Source organism: Periplaneta americana, chromosome 6 (assembly GCF_040183065.1).
Source record: "Periplaneta americana isolate PAMFEO1 chromosome 6, P.americana_PAMFEO1_priV1, whole genome shotgun sequence".
Taxonomy (NCBI): domain Eukaryota; kingdom Metazoa; phylum Arthropoda; class Insecta; order Blattodea; family Blattidae; genus Periplaneta; species Periplaneta americana.
In genome coordinates this window covers 109,866,298-109,887,883 of record NC_091122.1, presented here as the reverse complement: position 1 = coordinate 109,887,883, position 21,586 = coordinate 109,866,298, and the positions used below count along the sequence as shown (strand labels likewise).

Sequence of the window (21,586 nt, the reverse complement as noted above, 5' to 3'; positions counted from 1 at the left end):
CTCTGAAGCGTCATCAGATTGTCCATCGAACCACCTGCAGATGGAGCTCCACCAGTGTGGTAATGGGTCGGGTGAGAACACATCCTTTGATAAATCCACACATAAAGAAGTCACACACTGTGCAAACTCGTCATGCAGGCGGTGCAGAACCTGCAGCTGGTAGAGCTTCTTCAGCGTGAAATGCAACACCTATGCTCCGTCAAATGTGGAATGTTAAAAAAAAAAAATTATGGTTTATTTAACGATGCTCGCAACTGTAGAGGTTATATCAGCATCGCCGGTGTGCTGGAACTTTGTCCCGCAGGAGTTCTTTTACATGCCAGTAAATCTACTGACATAAGCCTGTCGCATTTAAACACACTTAAAGACCATCGAACTCAGCCGGGATCAAACCCGCAACCTCGAGCATAGAAGGCCAGTACTATACCAACTACGCTACCGAGGGCGACGGAATGTTCAATTCCTGTAACAAATGCCACGCTGATTTCGGATTAAGTGCGATGGACAACCTGATGGCTCTTCAAAGGATGAGAGATATCCTCATATGGGCTCCATTGTGACTGAGTACACTTAAACTTGTTAATCAACGTGTTAAGTGTTTCGTCTGTGAGTCCAGTTTTATGGAATCAGCATTGAAATTTTGTCCGAATGTCACCATACGACGACCCCTCTAGGCTCCACATCACCATAGCAACCTTTTCTGGTAAGCTGAAGATCATGCAGATTCAATTACTTGTAACGACAGAACACATGTTTAGCTGTTGTCACAAAGCCAATGCATGGACGCCAGCAGCAACCACACAGTTTACAAACACAATTTATTACCATACACATCTTACCTCTAATAAACATTCTATATCTACAAAATTTATATTTAATTTCTGGACACCCTATATGACACTACTCTAAAGCATGGGCCATTTTATTTATATGTATCTTAATATTTAAAGTTACAAATATATGTAAAAACATGGTATAAAGCCTAAAACAGAGAAGAAGAAGGTTAGGTCATAGTCCTTTCTTGAAATATATAAAAAAAATTTATCTTACCAAGGGTATACAACTTTATTTTTCAAACCTGTTTTTCTCAAAACGCAATTTTTGGCCTTGGGTCGTTTTTCCATCCAATTCCTCAATCACTAGTTACGCGAAAGGTCACTTGCCACACTGTAGTGCTACGGGATGGCAAGAATATTATCCAAGAAAGCTTGCGATCTGCTTGCCAGACTGCAGTATCGAGAGAGACAGGAATGCTGGTCCCCAAGGTTTGACACTTACTTACTTATGGCTTTTAAGGAACACTCACATAAGTCCACCATCAGTTCCTCTCCCGAGCAAGATTAATCCAGTCTCTATCATCATAACCCACTTCCTTCAAATGCATTTCAAATATTATTCTCTGTGTAATCAATACAGAATGTAATGAGAATCATTCTTCACTTTCCTTGGTAAAAACTTCTATGCCCGTCAATGAACATTTCACAGTGTAAATGTTCATGTTTGCGATTTTGAACTATACAGTGCGTTTTTTTTTTTTAAGCAAGACGTAAAGCGCTGCAGCAAGACCGTTCTTTTATTACATTTGCTTCACCGTCGCTGTAGCAAGCGTGCAACAAATCAAAACTTCGCTTTACGAGTTTGCTGCACGATCCATCATGGCGGAATGTGTGTTTTGGTCTTTTGCAACGTTTATTATTGTCAAAATCGTCTAGTAATAATAATTCCATGTCATTATCATGGAAGTCGAAATTATTTGACATGTTTGGTTCTTTTAGGATTAAATTTATTACGGCAGAAATAGAAGCCAATATTAATTGTCCACCATTTTGCAGTCATTTGACCTACTTACGTTTTTTTTCGACCCTCATTTTGCTGCAGCAAAGGCATGAAGCGCCTTACTGAAGCGCTTTAAAAAAAAACGCACGGATACTATGTTGCAATAGGCTACTAACTTTTAAGTCATCAAAATCCGAGCCCAAGCTATCACTTTTATATATTATCATGTTCTAGAATATTACACATTACAAACATTTTGCACGCATTCAATATCTACTAACAATCTACTTAGTGTATTATCCCAACACGTCCACAGAGAGATTATGATTGATAGTGTTTAAAGGGCGCGTCAGCGTCTATGTCTATTTGCGCCCTTGAGCAAGAGTCAGTACAACACCTCATTTAAAAACTGGTAGATGTAAAAGCGACATCAATTAAAATCTCGGGGTTAAAACCGGAAGATACAAAAAATATACATATATATATATATATATATATAACACCAGGAAGTCGGTTACTAAAACCGTCACCAGATGTAAAATGTCTGGTGACCAGGAATACATAAAATGTAATCGAATATAAAGGTCCTAGTACAGAGCAGATAAAATGTAAATAGCAGGTCCCCTAGATGCAAAGAGTCTAGGGGTCGATAAAAATTAAATGACATTGTCAAGACCTGTACTAGATAAAAACTTTAAAACTGCGTTCACATGATTAAAATTGTTTCCAAGAGCGTCACGCAGCGTGACGCCTATCATATGTTGATGTCGAGAGTGGTCGTATTTCCTACAGTGCAATAATACATGTTCCACGGAAACTGGAACATGGCACGCGTCACACACCGGAGGATGGCCATGTGTAAAACGACAGTGGCCAATTCTTAACCGCATAACTAAAACTTCTTCGCGTCGTGACGCTCTTTTAGACGAATCCCATTCCAGAACACTTTACTTTATCATTCGTAATTTATTCCCTTGTTATGCAGACCATTCCTCCTCCCATTGCCGCCAAATTAAATATTTCAAAGTGTTGAAGACGTCTCGCCACCTCTCACGATAATACACTGGTGTACCATTCAATGCTGCGTCCTTGGCTGCAGCATCTACCTCCTCATTTCCTGGAATCCCAACATGGCCTGGGATCCACACTACTCCGACTTTGGAACCCGTCGACAGGAGTGAGTGGAAAAGAGCCTGGGTTCGTAGAATAAGACGATTGTCAGAGTAGAAGCACTGTAGAGACTGAATGGTGCTTAAAGAATCGGAGCAGATAAGATATCTGCCCCAAGGTTCCCTGGTTAAAAACAACAATGCCCGGTAGACAGCATATAACTCTGCACTAAAAACACTGGTAAATGACGTCATCTTAAACTTATACTTTTGACTGTTTGCGATGAAGGAGCAACCAACACAATCATTAACATGGGATCCGTCAGTAAAAATTAGGCTAAAATCAGGAAATTGTGATAGCTATTCATTAAAACGTTGTCGATAAATAAAAGAGGGTGTGAATGATTTAAAACTTTGGCTCAGGCATAAATCAAATAGGGGACGAATCATAATCCACGGCGGAGTGGGAGGGTGTTGAATTCCCATAACTGTTGGGAGTGTGATGTCCAGATCAGAGATAATGTCACGAAACCGGACACCAGCTGTACGAGGATGCCATGGGTTCTCTCTGTATCGGTAAGCAAACGGGGAATAATGAAAGCTATCGAATGTATTGTGCTCAGGCTGTGTGAGCAATTTTAACCCGTATGCGCACAACAAAATGTTTCGTCGCCGATACAGAGACAATTCCCCAGACTCGCAGTAGAGACTCTCTAGCCGACTAGTTCAGAAGGCTCCCATTGCGAGTCTCAGACCTTGGTGGTGTACTGCGTCTAATATTCGAAGTTTCGATTGTCTTGCCGAGCCATAAATAAAACCCATAATCAAGTCTTGAACGTATAAGTACACGATACACCCACAGAAAGATTGAAGAAATCTAATAAAAATTATTAATAGAAATGGAAAATTCGAATTCTCGAATCCAGTGAATATTGAAGAAGAGTCTAGATTCTAAAACTAGAATCTTCGTGCTTTTATGTCATTCGAATCTTTCGAATCCTAATTTAATAACTGTTAAAACTTCGGAAAACTTGGTTTTAACTCCATTGACGTCCAATAGAAGCGTTCACTAACAAGAAAATAACTGTGATTATTACAATTTTGATGGTACAGGATCACAAATACCAGTATATCACCTTGTGGTGGCCTTGAGTGCCACACTTATTTTCAATATGCCATCTAGCAGAATCTGCGTAACTTTATTTAGCTTTATTTAGCCTTTTAAGATTTAAATTCCAGAAAATTTAGGATTCATTCCACCACTAAAAATTAACAATCACAATTGCAAACCAAACTCAGATTTCCCAAATACAAAATTACCCACTTCGTCCTCTGCCTGAGACTACACTGCATTTATTGTTTTTAGTGAAGTTGAGTATAGTGATATGAATAATGCAGAAAAGAAAATGAAACATTACATATCATTGAGCAATATGAAATTGGTGTATAATCCTCAGGACACTTCCACTCACCTTTATTATAATGGTACTATTACCAATCCCAATTTAATACTAGTTTCGTCTGAAATTTTAAGTAGGATTCAAAGAAAAGTGATTAATGATCCAAGTTATGACCACAGGATGATTTTCTCCACTACAAGGAGTTATGGTACAAAAATAAACAGAAAGAATAATGTCGGTAACCAGAGATGTAGTTGGAATTACAAAGAGCCCAATTGGATTGGTTTTTGTAATGAACTTGAAATCAAACTCAATCCCAGAAATTTTGACTTTGAACAAGAAATACTAAATAAAAATAATAATAAATTGTGTTAAATAATCCTGAATGCTTCAAGACATTATATTCCACGAGGAATATCACACCAATACAAACTATTTTGAAATGGGGAGCTGGAAAAATCTAAAACTGAGAGGGAGAAAGTTAGGAAACAAGGATAAATGTAAAAACTGCTAACAATGTGGAGACAAAAATGTGCCTTCATTAAAAGAGTAGTGAACGAGGCTAAAACAGAAAATTACAGCACGTAACATTTCAAGCTATCACCCCCATTTCCATAATTACTATACTTGCAAAAACAATGGAAATAGTGATATCACCTCATTTCTTTAATTACTGTCCTTGCAAAAACAATGGAAAAAGTGATAAGTTCCAGATTAACTTGATATTTAGAAGCATATGTATTATGTAACGAACAAGCAGGTTTCCGTACATCATATATTTAAATTCAGTCAAAATGTAAAAGATGCAATGCATGAAACTACAATACTGGCTGTACTTGTTGAGACAGTATGGGGGCCAAAATTGTTAAAAAAAAAATTACGATTAATATTATGGGGTGAATGGAAAAGTGTTGAGGTTGACAACTATGTTTTTATATCAGAGATTGTGTGCAAATAAAATTAACAGCATCACTTCACAATTTAAATACCAGAATGTAGGCATATCTCAAGGTGCAGTTATTAGCCCCACATTATTTAACATCGTGATAAATGACTTATGCACTGTCCTCCAAGAAATCTAGAATAAAAACAGCTTTGTTTGCCCATGATTTGATCATTTGCGTGTCTTATACTAAAAAGAATTATAACTATCTCAAATGATGACCAAGGTATTAAGAGTCTTAGAAGGATGGTCAGAAGACAATAGTCTAGAAGTTAATACTGAGAAAACATTCAATAAGATTTTCTCCCTTCCACATGAGATTTCAAAACTGGATATTAAACATAATGGTTGTCATAACAGAAACTGCAGAACAGAAATATTTAGGGATGTATTTGGATTCCAAAAATTAAATTGGAGAAAAAGAAAAAAAAGAGGGCTAGAAATACATTCAGTATCTTAAAAAGATTAACAGGAAAAAAATGGGGTTGTTCCCTAAATGCCTTAAATTTAACTTATAAAACTTATACAGGGTGCGGCAATGAATCGAGTGATTTTAAAAATGCTAACATGGGCGAATGACTAGATTTATTCACCTTTATCAGAGACGAACACGAAGTATGCATACAAGCATTTAGTTTACAAGCAATTTAACTGAATGAACAGTCCTTATTTTGATAAAATAACGTCCTGCAAATGACCATCATTCCTCTATAAGCACTTGGTAAGTCGTTTCCTAACCTCACCCATTACTCTTTGCAGCATCTCCACAGGAATTCGTTTAATTTCTTACCGAATTCGGTGTTTCAACTCCTGAATGGTGTGTGATGCTGGAGCACTATAAATTATGAGGTTTCAAGTACTCCCAGAGAAAGAAGTCACAGGCTGAAAGATTGGGAGACCTAGCTGGCCATCCGTGCCTCGAGGTAACAGGGTTGGGAAAAAAAATTTCTCACAGCTGCCATGGAGATTCGTGCAGTGTGGCTCGTAGCTCCAACTTGTTGAAAGAACGTGTCCTTGTTCACAGGAAGACGCGCAAGTGCAGGAGCTAAGAAGTTCTTCAACATGTCAATGTAGCAATGTTCCGTCACAGTTACAGCTCTTTCCCTCTCATCTTCAAAGAAGTACGGACCGATAACTGTAAAAGATGATATCGCGCACCATACTGTCACTTTCAAACTATGAAGTGGTTGCTCATGAATTTCTTTTGGGTTTGTGGCAGCCCAATAACGCCAATTTTGTTTATTAACAAACCCTGATAAATGAAAATGAACCTCATTGCTCATCAGTAAGTTGTTCACGAGATTCTGGTTTCCATTAATAAACTGCAGAAAAGTCTGGCAGAACTGAAGCCTGTTTCCATGGTTGTGTTCCTGTAGTGCATGCGTAATTTGAATCTTATAAGGGTGAAAACGAAGATCTTTGTGTAAAATCCGTCGAACACTATGGTCAGAAACCCCGAGTGACACAGAATGATGATGCGCAGACTGGCATGGACTCCATTCAATGGCTCTCTCACTACCGCTATGTTCTCAGGTGTACACACTGTTTTAACACTACCACCTTTCTTAATGTGTGTAGAACCAGTAGCCTCAAAGTTACGAACCCAGGTCTTGATGGCATGAGATGATGGAACAGCATGATTGCGATGAATCCCGAACTCTCCGAAATTCAAGCTGAGCGATCACGTAACTGTCGCCATTTTTGTAAAATGCTTTTACAGCATAAGCACGTTGCGCTCCTGACCACAACTACATTGTAACTGAAATGCTTTAAAGTGCTTTACCAGATGACGTTACCCTCATCCCACTTCCACTCAAGCCAAAGCAAAATAAGCGCTGTTGCAAAATCACCCGATTCACTGCTGCACCTTGTATTAAACCAATCATACTATATAGATGTGAAGTGCTGATATTTGCTGACATAAAAGAATTAGACTTAACCCAAGAACCAGCTATGAGAATAAATACAGAAGCTATAAAAATAAAACCCATCCCAGCTTTAGAAGTCATTACAGAAAATATTCCTCTGCATTCGGAAATGAAGATGGCACTCATACAGTACGAAAATTTAATTACATGTCCGTCAGAAAACTGATGAATAAAACACCAACATAGATAAAAAGACAAGACACAAAAGGGTTTTGTCCAATATATTGATGAAATAAGAAGCAAAATTGGAACAAATTTTACCCATGGCATACCCTATGAACTATATTACCATTGAATTCAGATTAGATTTACAGGAGAAAGTTAAGAAAATAGAAACTAATGAAGAAATTCTAAAATTCCTGGCATTGGAAACAATCGACAAGTTGTATCTAAAGGATGAGTATCTTCATATCTACAATGATGGCTCGATGGAGGGATGTGCAGGTGCAGAGAACATATAGTACACTGCTTAAACACTACACTTGTCAAATTTTGATGGAGAAGTGGAAGCAATACATAATGCCCTCACCCAACTATGTAGCAAACTAAATTCTTTCCAAAAAGTAGTTATATTCTGCGACTCTCTACCAGCAATTCAAGCTATATCATGCTCAGGGTACATATTATTGTCAAAAGTGTCAGAAATCAACACACTGATTAGAAAATTGAAAGGGAACAAAGACATTTTTCAATGGATTTCCTCCTACGTTGGAATACAAGTGAATGAGAAGGCAGATTTCTTCACAAAAAAAAGGCACATAAATAGTTAACCCAAAAGAAACTATGCTCTTCTCCTTTCATTCAGCAAAGACTATTACTAAATCCAATTTTAAAGTCGAAAGTTCTGACCAGAGACCTGCAAGAGAGCGAGCGCGGGATATCGTTATCAGTCTAGGAAGGCACTGATGGAATCAATAACGATCATATACGAATATTTCCGATAAATCACGAAGTAAAGCAACACGACGAGCGATCGGGTCTGACGACGAGCGCTCGGTGTTCATGAGTGCTCTTCCGGTAGCAGTGCACCAGTAAGCAGTAGGTGAATTGTAGGCTTGTCTAATCAGTACGTTTAATCAAAACGAATTTTGAAGATGATTCAATAGTATCGACGTCAATCTCAAGCAGAGGCTCGGACACCGTCTCTGTTGATGGTAAAAGATTACAAGACACAATGTCAAAAGTAGGCCTATATACCGAAAATAAAGTTAAATCAGCAGAGTCAGAGTAGTGGAAAAAAAGGGAAAGCAGTTACTAACTCTGCTTGGACTAAATTCGGAGAAGTAAGGGATAAGAATACCTTAAAGTACATAGGATTGTCCACACCTGTGGAGTAACGGTCAGCGCGAAACCAGGTGGCCCGGGTTCGAATCCCGGTCGGGGCAAGTTACCTGGTTAACGTTTCTTCTGGGGTTTTCCCTCAACCCAATACGAGTAAATGCTGGGTAACTTTCGTTGCTGGACCCCAGACTCATTTCACCGGCATTATCATCTTCATTTCATTCAGATGCTGAAGAACCTAAGCTGTTGATAAAGCGTCGTAAAATAACCTACTAAAATAAAAAATAAAAATATTCCCAAGTTAATATGAGTAAAGTTCATATTACGTTCGAGATGAAACAAAATATATCACTACTAATTTATTATTTGCATTTCATACTTCGATAGGCATTTTTAGTTATCACATATTAAATGTAATTTCTCGGTTTTATATACATTTTATAGTAATATAACCAAACATTTCATTCGCATTTACAATATTATTACGATTAAATTTGTGTCTCAGTTTGTTTTTTAAGTTAAATGTTAAACTGAGTAGGAATGAAATATATTTATACAGAAAATCATTTCAGGCTGTTTCAATCTAAACAAAGAAAAATGTGTAATTAATTAAATTTCCACTAAAATATATAATTAGTGAAAACAATCGAATGATTTCTATGATTATTCCATTGTAGGATTAAATCATTCGAATGCATGAATGAATTGTTCAATAAAATTGCAGTATATTGATTACTCATTCTATACGTAGGTCTATAGCCTGAGAGCAGCACTTTTTTTTCTTATCGCCATGTAGGTCAGGTGTTTAATTTAATGAAGATCAGGGTCAGATACTGGGGCTGTTAGAAGAGTCAGTACACAACAACCACACAGAACATTCGAAGCTTATCATTCTATTTTTGCGTCATATGATTCTGAACTAGAAGCTCTTATCATTATCTTAAAATGGAACATATTCTGTTATGCGAGTAGATATTTTGTGTAACTTCATACGGCTTGTTGTGGTGGTAAGCAAAAACAATGAATAAACGAGTGATATTGTGAATATTTCTATTATTTCGAATGGTTTTGATAATCAAATAATTCGAATGAATTCATTCGATTTTTATCAATACTGTACTACGTAGTACTGTAGCATACTGCTTCGCGTACAGTGGTTGAAGCGAGTGCTCGTTCTGACAGGGGAGCGATCCCCCGGGTGATCTCGAGCGAGCGGAGGCCAAACCCGAGCTCGAGCGATTACACACGAAGAGCATTCGGTAAAACAGATCTCAGATATCGTTAAGCATCGCTCTCTTGCAGGTCTCTGGTTCTGACCAGCTACAATGATTAGATTAAGGAAAGAAGTGGATTAAATCGATAAAAAAAAGAAAAAAAGATATACCAGAAATACTTAGAAGTGAAACCGTGACAATTTTATTATCTTGCAACAGGACATGACTGTTTGGCAGAACACCTCCATTGCTGCACTGTAAGCTATATGGCAACAACAACACCGTCATGAATTGGGACCACCTTAGGGAATGCAATGCACTTCAGAAGTTCCAGAACAGAACAAATGAACAACTACATTGGAAAGCCCATGAACTAAAGGCAAATGTACCAATAGTCTAGGGCAGGGGTCGGCAAACTATTGCCTGCAGGCCAAATCCAGCCCACTATCTCTTTATGTGTGGCCCATGATCTAAGCATGAATTTGATATTTTCAAACTCTTAAAATTTCAAAATACGCGCTATACAGTCAGACTGTCGAGTTGAGTTGCGAGAAAGCCATATATGGTGCTACAATAGCTTCACATTCGCACTTTGCTGTACAATCAGTTTTGATGATATAGTGCACTAATTTTAAACCTCAATAAAGATTTGAGGGTTATAAAACTTTATTGTGAGCAAACTATTGAACACAGATTAATGAAACCCATCCAGAACAAAAAGGAACTCAATTTTTTTACATCTACAAATGTTCAATGTGTATACCATGGCTGACACGGCACACATCCACACAATAGTCTAGTTCTTACCACACTTGCATCAACAGGGACCAGTCGATAGTGTGAACCACTGCGATGATATGCTGCCTTAGGTCTTCGATATTACATGACATCGGTGGGACGATTACCTTGTCTTTGATGTAACCACACAAAAAAAGTCACACAGTGCTAGGTCCGGTGATCGTGGGGGTCCACACACTTGTTTTTAACATATACATTCTCTAGCTACAGTTGCTGTTGATTGCTGTAGGCTGTGCACAAAACATGTCCGCACGATATCTGTCTTCCTCTGAGGTGATTTTCCTTTGCACGGAAAACCTGTTTCTTACAATTATTTGTGAATTGAGTTTTCACTAGGCAGATTCTTTTCGAATTTTCTACAAAATGTATGTAGGTCAGTAATCGCTAACTTAGTAAAGTGAAATTCCAAAACACAGAACAATTTCTCCTCATGTGTAGGAGCCGTTGCACAATAAGGAATACGAACTGCTGAACAAACAAAACAGCCTAGTGGCAGGAATGTGAACTCTGGACTTAATAAAACATTCACGCACAAACTGTTTGCGTTTATCGTTCGTTCTGGACTGGTTTTATTAATGTAAGTTCAATAGTTTACTTTCAATACAGCTTTATAATCCCTCAAATCTTTATGAAACACGGGGTATTTAAAAAAAGAAGAAAAATATTTCATTCATCTTATTAGTAGGCCTACATTTCAACAGTTGTTTACTTATTATTATTATTATTATTATTATTATTATTATTATTATTATTATTATTATTATTGTTTTCGAGAAATATTATCTCGAAAAAAAAAAACAATTTCATTCTTGTCATTAGTAGACATATTTCAACAATTGTTTCCTTCTCAGTATTATCATCATTATTACCATTATTATTATTATTATTATTATTATTATTATTATTATTATTATTATTATTACTGAAAAAACCTTTGAGGAGGCCAAGACATACAGAAGATGGGAAGATAATATAAAAATGGATTTGTGGGAGGTGGGACATGATGGTGTTAAATTGCTTAGTAGTCGGCTAATTACGAGAACAACCAAACTAGGCCCTAAACATATATCACACTTTAGTTCGACCGGTAATAACATATGGATCTGTGGCATGGACACTAACTAAAGTAGAAGAAGATCTCCTATGGTGTTTCGAGAGGAAAATTCTAAGAAGAATATACGGACCAGTATACGAAAACAACGAATGGCGGATAAGTTATAATGAAGAAATCAATCAGCTGATTGGGGGACAAGATATTGTCAAATTTATAAAATCCCAGAGGTTGAGATGGCTGGGACACATACAGAGAATGGACGAAAACAGAATTCCCAAGAGAATACTACAAGGGAAAGTCCACAACAGAAGAAGGAAACGAAGACCTAAGAAGAGATGGCTGGATGGGGTCATCAGGGACCTAGAAATAATGGGAGTGAGGGGTTGGAGAAAAGACTGAAGATAGGACAGAATGGAGGACTGTTGTACGAGCGGCCAAAACCCACCCAGGGTTGTAGTGCCAGTTGATGATGATGGGATATGATGGTAGAGACTGGATTAATCTTATACATGCTTTAACAATTGTTTTGTTTTTTGGCGAAATATCTCCAAAAAAAAATGCAATTTCAGTATTCTCATTAGTATACTTATGTTTCAACAACATTTATTCCTCATTATTATTATTATTATTATTATTATTATTATTATTATTATTATTATTATTATTATTATTTTGGCAAAATATTATCTAAAAAAAAACAATTTCATTCTTCTCATCAGTAAAGTTGTATTTCAACAATTGTTTACTTATCATTATTATTATCCGATTTCACATTTCTGATAATCCTACTTGTCTGTGGTGTAATAATCATGATGAAGATCTGGAACACATTCTTCTATACTGTCCATCCATAAACCACAAAAGAAGTAAATTAAAATCATCAGTACCAGTTGCAGAAGACACAACCTACACAGCATATATTGACTACACCCCAACTCTGGCTACTAGCAACAGGCATCTATAATGAATACCGATCAAAATACCCCTCATTTCTCGTGAAAAACAACAACTGACTACAGTGGACTATAGTGGGCTTTATGTTGTCAGCAAACAGCTGGATACATTAAGAAGATTGATTGATCATTATTATTATTATTATTATTATCTTCATCATCATAGTCCTAACAAGTATTGGGCCTAATGACCCATTACGACCTATACTTTTGTTCAATAAATTTGTGAAAATTACTTTTGCGGTTATTTAAATTCAATTGGAGAAATCAGACCTGTCGCACATGTGCAAGAACAGCTAGAGGAGAAGAAAAAACAGCACAATTAAACATTGCCTATCCTGATGTCACACACCAAGTCTTACCTCTCTAGCTGTACACCGAATTAATACCTTCGTGTTTGCCTCTTGGTCCACAGAGACTAATATAGTTACTATTTAGCCCATTGGAAAAGAAGTTTGCTGAGCCCTGATCTAAAGTAGTAGGTTGTATGTGTTTAATAATTATTAGCAGAAAGTGTCTGCAGCTACAAACAATGATAGAAGAAGGGAAGAGCATAAAAAATTTGTTGCTTACCGGCTTCCAGAGAAACCAATAATTCCATTTTCCACAATAAACTTCGAATCTTGATATCCCCAACCATTCCATTTAAGCAGAGCTTGCCTAGAGAAAAAAATAAAGAACTTATTAGAATTCAACTCTTTGTTTACATTATCTACAATATGAGTTTCAAGTCATCTAGCATACACAATTTGTTATTAATCCCTCACTGCATACTGAGACAGATATGGCACATACCGGTTTTGTATTCATTTAACTTATAATATAAGCGTATAATATTTCAAACTGCATACTGGGACAGATATGGCAGACTGTCAATAACTGGATTTGACCATATGTGACATCAGTTCAGAAAGTTAGAACTACTTAAGTTATTTGAATATAAAACCAGTGTGTGCAAAACTGTCCTATGCGATAAGGGGTTAATGGAAAAAAATTCGCTCCAGCGCCGAGAATCGAACCCAAGACACCCAATTCTACTGGGTGCTCTACTGAGCTATGCCGAAGTTCAACCCACCGCACCAGATCGAAACTTTCTCCTTTGGTTCTTTTCCCTTAGTGGTCTTCAGCATAGCTCAGTGGTTAGAGCACCCCGTGCATAGAACTGGGGGTCCCGGGTTCGATCCTCTGCGTCAGAGCGAATTTTTCTCCATTAATAACAAATGGTAACCATCACAGATAATTCTGTAGGACCAAAAAACTTATCTTGACATAGCATACACAAGTCTATTATAATTACTATTGCTAGTACTATAATAATAATAATAATAATAATAACAATAATAATAATAATAATAATAATAGTAATCATCATCATCATCATCATTACTATTATTATTATAGGCTAGCTTTTTGAAAGACAAGACACATCAAAAAGAATTGTCTATTTGGTACCGGTAGTGAAACATACATAACCAAAGTTTTATGTAACTGGAATACCATGACAATAATTCAATCTTTAGAATTAGACGCAATATTACTTAAATTACTAGAATATCAGATTTCTGTGCTAAAGATACTGGTTAATTCAGGTGGAATTTGGGTGGACAAAGATTGTGTTGGGTGATTAATTCAGTATCTCTCTACTAATCATCACCACCATCATCTAAGCAACGTAAGTTATACCTATATATTCATCTCCACATGGTGCACAATAAAACTTTAAAGTCTACGAAATCTCAAAGTCCAAGCTCCAGCATAAACTTACACAGAGGAATGTTAGGTTAAGATGCATACTCAAGTACCCACCACTGGTGAGAGCAAGGAGTTTGAGATGATGATGATGATGATGATGATTATTATGATTATGATGATGTGGGTTATCCACATGCGCATTGTATTTAAAGATGTGATACATGCCTCATTCTGTTCTTTCACTTCTTTATTTTTGAGCATTTTCTGTGTATAAAATGCTCCTATCGGAAGCAATTGAAAATGTCTGAGAATGGTGTAATAATTACAAAGATTAAAATTTGGTCTGAGTTTCAATGTTCACCGAGGCTCAGTACTAATTTTTATAGGTTGAATTACGATAATAATGAAATATTTTACGAAGTAATAAAAAATGGAAGTATAAAAATTTGTACATGGCCTACATCGTACAACAATTTTTGTTTATACGCATGTGGACGTATTTGTGTAAAATTCAAGCTCAATTAGATTAAAGCTGTTACTATGCAAGGGATTTTTATGCAGGGTGAACCGTAAGAAATGCCGTTAATTTCGAACAAAACAGTTTAATATAATTTTGCTTGTTTTTTTTCTTCCTTTTCGAGAAAAAAATTGTTTCATATGAAACATTTCGTAACATATTGTGGAAAAGCTACTGAATTAATTCCGAATATGCTAAGTAAATTTAAGAGAGCAGTGTATTATAAATTTTTTACATAGTTATTTAATGACGCTGTATGAACTACAAGGTTTATTTAGCATCAAAGGAATTGGTGATAATGAGATCATATTTGGCAAAACGGGGCCAAGGATTTGTCATAGATTAAGTGATATTTGCCCTATGTTTGGGGAAAACCTAGGAAAAAACTCAACCAGGTAATCAGTCCAAGCGGGAATCGAACCCATGCCCAAGCACAAAGTGCCTTAGATGACTGAGCTATGTCGGTGGCCTGCATTATGATAAGAATTTTAGTTTTGTCCCTTAAATGTGCAAAAATTTAATCTGAACAAATGTAACTTTTCGTTCTGAAGGGAATTTTAAAATGTTGCATTTGTTCAGATCAATTTCTGCACATTTAAAGGGCAAAACTAAAATTCTTTCAATCATTTATTATCGTAATACACTGCTCTCTTAAATTGACTGAGCATATTGGGAATTAAATCAAAGGCTTTCCCAAAATATGCTATGAAATATTTCATATAAAACAACTTTCTGTCGACCTGGTTGGCAAGTTGGTATAGCGCTGGCCTTCTATGCCCAAGGTTGCGGGTTCGATCCCGGGCCAGGTCGATGGCATTTAAGTGTGCTTAAATGCGACAGGCTCATGTCAGTAGATTTACTGGCATGTAAAAGAACTCCTGTGGGACAAAATTCCGGCACATCCGGCGACGCTGATATAACCTCTGCAGTTGTGAGCGTCGTTAAATAAAACATAACATAACATCAAAACAACTTTCTTCCCGAAAAGGAAGAAAAAATTAGCAAAATTGTATAAAACTTTTTCTTTAATATCTCAAAGAATAATCCCGTGACATTAATGACATTACTTAGGGTTCACCTGTATAGACTTGTAATTAAAAGTAATAAATTCGAATACTGTAACTTGAGGACCAAAAAACCCATATAGTCCAAATTTAGTACAGCATGTAGTGATTAAGTGCATAAACATGTGATAAAAATTTCGTAATTATAACTTTAAATCTGTAGAAGTTAAAAAAATTTAGTCATAACTACGCTTATTGTACAAACATCAACATAACAGAGATTATAAAGAAAATAAAATCTACTTTATTTCTGCATGTGCTCTAAGTAATGGCTATACAGAACTAATAAAATAAATATCGCACCACACACGATGCCATATAAATCACTCTAGAGTATTTTTAATGTCTTGTGAAATAAGAGACATTGAATTCATTAAAAAGAAAAAAAAAACTCTTACAAAATCCTTAGGTTGAAACATAAATAACACACAAACTTTCGTAACAAGATATTCAAATACGAATGTCCGTAAATCATTGGATTGTCTCACGTCAATCACTAAGCGCTACTGAAACAAATACCATACTTAGCTTCGTTACAATTAAGGATTCCCTAATATTATAATCAACATAATTCACAAAGATTGGAGTACTGTGTCTGCTGGAGTCTAGAGTTCAATTCCTAGCTAGTTCAAGAGTTTGTGGTGGGATAGGTTTTCTCAAGGTACTTCTGTTTCCTTCGACTATTTCTTCAATAAGTTATTTTACAGGAAAGTTACATCACACTTCAATTATCCAGAATACATCAGTAATGAATACAAACCTAATTTACAAGAACTTTAAAATATACATATATGAGTCACAATTTTTAGAATCTTAGGCAACAGAAAAAGAAAAAATGAGTGTCCCATGACATATGCTTTCTCATAATACATTATGTGTTTCCCAACAATACAGTTCCTTTATAATGTTATGAATAATACATACTATTGTTTTAGCTTATTTTCCTGCACTATTATTCAAAATACACGTACAGTATAAATTAAATTAATTAGTACTATGCATTCTAATAAGCCAATGAACATTCGTTTTTTGGATACACACAAATGCATTCTTTCTAACCCCAAAATTACAACATTTGACTTTAGTTATACACACTATTTACGTTTCAATTTGATATATGTAATTAAATACGCACATATTTATATAAAATACAAGGAATCTCTAAAATGACACATTGCTTGTAGCCTGTTCTGAACTCAGGCCGATTCACTTGCTATTGTCAGCAGGCAGGAGGAAGGGAGGATGGGCTATTGGCCAGCAGACAGTCAATTACACAAGTTGATATTCATAGTTGTACTATGAATGTGTGATTGTATACAGTTTACAGCAAAGAGTGTTTCTTGTGAAGAAGTATAGGGTATGTACTGTTGTATAATATAAAAGTGTCATTTGTTTCAATTTGAGTTCCCAGGTGAAAATGAAAACATTCCTAATAGAATCACAACTCCTAGACCAGTTGAAAAGTTTGAAGAAACTGGCTCTGTACAATACAAGAAATAAAGATAATATTTTTATTGAAAGTTATAACAAAACTCTATATAAAACAGTTTCATTCATGTTGGTCTTCTTATGTATAATGGCCTACCAAATTATAGTAAAGAAATATCTGCACATCAAAATTTAAAGAAAGCTCTTTACAAAATTTTGATCAAAAAGTGCTTTTACAGTATGAACTAATTTACTGAAAAGTGCCATAACTGAATAGACTAAACGCAGAATAAATATGGGAAATGTCTGTTATTATTCGGTTGAGAAGCTTTTGTCATCTAGTCTACTGTCAAAAAATCTGAAAGTTAGAATTTATAAAACAGTTATATTACTGGTTGTTCTGTATGGCTGTGAAACTTGGACTCTCACTTTCAGAGAGGAACAGTGATTAAGGGTGTTTGAGAATAAGATTCTTAGGAAAATATTTGGTGCTAAAAGGGATGAAGTTACAGAAGAATGGAGAAAATTACAACACAGAACTGCACGCATTGTATTCTTCACCTGACATAATTAGGAACATTAAATCCAGATGTTTGAGATGGGCAGGGCATGTAGCACGTATGGGCGAATCCAGAAATGCATATAGAGTGTTAGTTGGGAGACCGGAGGGAAAAAGACCTTTGGGGAGGCCGAGACGTAGATGGGAGGATAATATTAAAATGGATTTGAGAGAGGCAGGACATGATGATAGAGACTGGATTAATCTTGCACAGGATAGGGACTGATGGCGGGCTTATGTGAGGGCGGCAATGAACCTCCTGGTTCCTTAAAAGCCATTTGTAAGTAAGTAATGTTGAAATTTTGTATGTTGTATTGTATTTTAGTTAATGTATTATGTTGTATTTTAATTATGTTGTAGCTTAGTAACTATGTGTTACTTTTGATATGTCCCATATCATGTATATGATCAGTTGGATGCAATAAATTAATATGAATATTCAAAAAGCAACACAGATAAGCACTATGAAAAATAAACACCAAAGCTAAAATTTTAAAATCAGTGCTGGGTGTCCCATATTTTCTTCCGCTGTTTCTGGAAATCCTACTGTTGGAAATTCAAAAATCCATTATTTGTTAAAAGAGCCTGTATCTGTCACATTTAGTGTGTCTACTATGGGCATGAATGATGAAATTTTCAAATATACGTTTCTGACATGAGTTAAGTGTAAAATCTTAATTTTTATGAACCATAAAATGAACAAAGTTGACAGATAAAACATAAAATTCTTTGTTTCTGCTGTAAAATTTAGGATAACGACGTTATCCTAAATGGACGTTGGCCATTTAACAGCTGGTTCTGTCGAATAGGAACTCAATCTAGGTACTTTTATCTATAAAAATATTATGAATGGCTGACTATTTCCAGCTTATATTGTTAGGGAAAAGTATTGTATGACTGAAGTTATAGGTTTCAAGAAGTGAGTTTAATTTACTTTTCCTAATAGATAACCTATGTTTATATCAAAATGTTCCATATGCAGTGGTTTGTGAAGAGGAATCACCTTGTGGAATCAGTGAAAGGACAAGCTATAAATGAAATACAACTTTCATCATTTCAGTTTCGTAGCATTTCATTCGTACTTGCTACAATTCACAATTTAAAGAAAATCAAATCAAGAGAGAAATAATATTCACGGGCTATTTAAATGAAGATACCTCTAACGGAACATCAGTGACTGAAATTTGATTGAACAGTGAAGATCATTCTTGTAGTTTTTATATATATCTGTATGCATAAGTACTCAAATCATAATATTTACGAATTAGGTATCGAAACATGCAGCATATGAAACATCAGAGTTCATTTTAATTGCCTGAAATTTAACGACTTTGTCTCATTGTGTGAAATTGTATCTGTAAGAGGTTATCCAGGTGTTAAGAGGATCTGAGTGGTATGGTGTCCTCATTTCTACGTAACCCTATTCCTAATAAAAAGAAGCACTCCCTTTTTCAGGACTTGTCAACAGAAATTAGAACCTAAAATACTATCAACCTAATAGTATAGGGTTTGATGAGGAGATACATTAGTGAAAAGTAGGCCCACTGTCAGTATTAATATAATATAAATGAGAGGATAGTTAAGTGTCATGAGACTGAAGTGTGTGACAAGGTTAGTGAGTTAGTTGCGGGGATGTATGTAAGTGACGTGAAACCGAGGAAAAGGTTTCAATGATTAAAGTATGTTTTCTCTGCCATCTTACAATGTGGGAAGATAATTCATTTAACTCTGGAACGACATCCCCTAGCAAATTACCAATATTTTCGTTTTTCAAATTAGTGGATTTTAACAATATTCCCTAGATCATAAAATATTTCTCCTTCATTTTGCTATGATAACCTGTTATGATTAGAGGGCGGATTTATATGCACTAAAACGAGTGAATATAGGCTATATATGCATTTACGCAGTAAAAACGTTGGAAATATGATCTAAAAATTGAGAAATATGCACCAAAAAAGTGTTGATTTTCAATGAAATTCACAACGTTCTCATAAATTTATTCAAGTAATAAATGTGGGAAAATTTCAATATACGCATACCTCATTGACAACAATTATAATAACAACAAGATAATTATCTTAAAATTACTAAAAAGAGCAGATGTGTTCGTCGAATGCACATCATCATGCTTATGAAAAGGCACTTTCCACTGGCAATAATTTATTTTCTGTGCACAAGGTTGGAATTTTGGAGTAAAAGGGAACGGATGGTATCAGTGTTCTGAAATTGATCCCTTTTCCCTTTATAATAATTAGCCGTATAAGTTATAATCACTTGTCTTATAACAGTTCAAACAAAATGCACAGAAATTGCATTTCAAGTGCCATCAAATTCCCATTTCAATGCTGTTAAGTATTTTATAATAATAAGTTAAAGATCTAGGACTTCTATAACTATATTAATTAATAGAACGATTATCAGTTATATCCAAAGAATAAAAAACTCGAATACCGTATAAAAATGTCAATAATCCTTTCTACTCATAGCCTATCAGCTAAAAATAAAAATCATAACAAACACATTAAACATTCTCGAGATATACGAAATCACTAATAATAGACCATTATTTAGTGTTATTTTAATATCCTTTATCCTGATTCCATCAGCTTAATGTAACTGTAAGCATAACACATGAAGTGTCCTAACAGAGCGTCTGAATTATGGATAAGAGTATCCGTATCTGACCAGCAACTTGGGCTGAATATGCTTAAATATTAGCCTAGACAGTAGAAACAGATTTTAAAAAGTATACAACAAATTCACTACGGTATCTTTACTTTCTATACCTACAATTTAATGAAAACTGCAGATTACTTTTTCTATCAAAAAATATTTACCGGTACGAGTAGGCCTATTGAATTAAACATTCACTGCTTACATAAGTAAGCTCACTAACCAAGATATATAATATAGCCTATCCTGAAAGATACTGTGCACAATGACACTGTTCTCTGTTGTTTAAACCCCAATTACCATTCATATTTCAGCTACAGTAGACTTATTATCACTTAATTTGTTGTTCTTTCGATTTAAAATTGCCTTGGTTTTTTCCAGTATGGTACCCTGCCCCCAGTATGTTAAAATATTATAAACGATTAGTATACTCATTGTGCTACTGTGACTTAAAATGATTTGTAAAATGTACCACAAAAATTTGTGTGAATCAGTGTCTCGTACTGGCAGATAAAATCTTATTATACTCCATCTAATATAGACCTAAATACTTCTTAATTACATAAACCCATTTCGGTCTCTCGTTTTTTTTTAATCGCCCAAAATCTTAATCTATATCTGTTAATAAAAAAAACTGGCTTGCTCTGTAAATAAGATAGATAAGGCAACCACTCCCTAACAAAAAAAAATGGGGAAACGAAATGTACCAAAATAAATGAGATTAAAATAAAGGCATACCTGTTTTTTGGTATAGCACTATTAACTGCTTTACTTCTTGACTTTCGAGCGTCATTGCTTGGTCCAATGGGTGGCAGTGCTACGCCCCCCTGAGCCGATTCGGGTGTTGGATTTTCAGATGAACACAGATGCGTGTCTAATGACAATTTACTTTCAATACTACAAAAATTCCTTTTCCCTGCACTTATATGACGCGCAATTACTTTTAGTCTCTCGTCTGCAGACATTTGGACGTTATATTATTACAAAATACTTGGCATGAACCTCAACACACTATCTCGTTTTCTTCGCCGTGTCAAAACGGTATACCGCTGTGATCGTGATCTACCGCCTGTGGTGTTCTGCTGCTGCGGTCGTTTCCATTGGTCGAAAACGGATAAGTCGAGCGTTCATTGCCAACAGAATCGATTATATCGATTGACCTGCTCTCTATAACGCACTTTAGTTATTTTCTAA

At 35.5% G+C, this 21,586-nt stretch overlaps 1 protein-coding gene across 1 annotated transcript in view; it reads right to left on the bottom strand.

Moving 5' to 3' along the window:
• Window positions 1-21,487, bottom strand: part of Agps (alkyldihydroxyacetonephosphate synthase) — a 57,227-nt gene extending 35,740 nt beyond the window's left edge. The window contains exons 1-2 of the mRNA XM_069828759.1: window positions 21,131-21,487; window positions 13,030-13,116 (exon numbers count right to left, since the gene is read on the bottom strand). Of these exons, the coding sequence (XP_069684860.1) occupies window positions 13,030-13,116; window positions 21,131-21,357 (314 nt within the window). The 5' untranslated portion in view covers window positions 21,358-21,487. The remainder of the gene's footprint in view (window positions 1-13,029; window positions 13,117-21,130) is intronic.
• Between the last annotated feature and the right edge of the window lie 99 nt (window positions 21,488-21,586).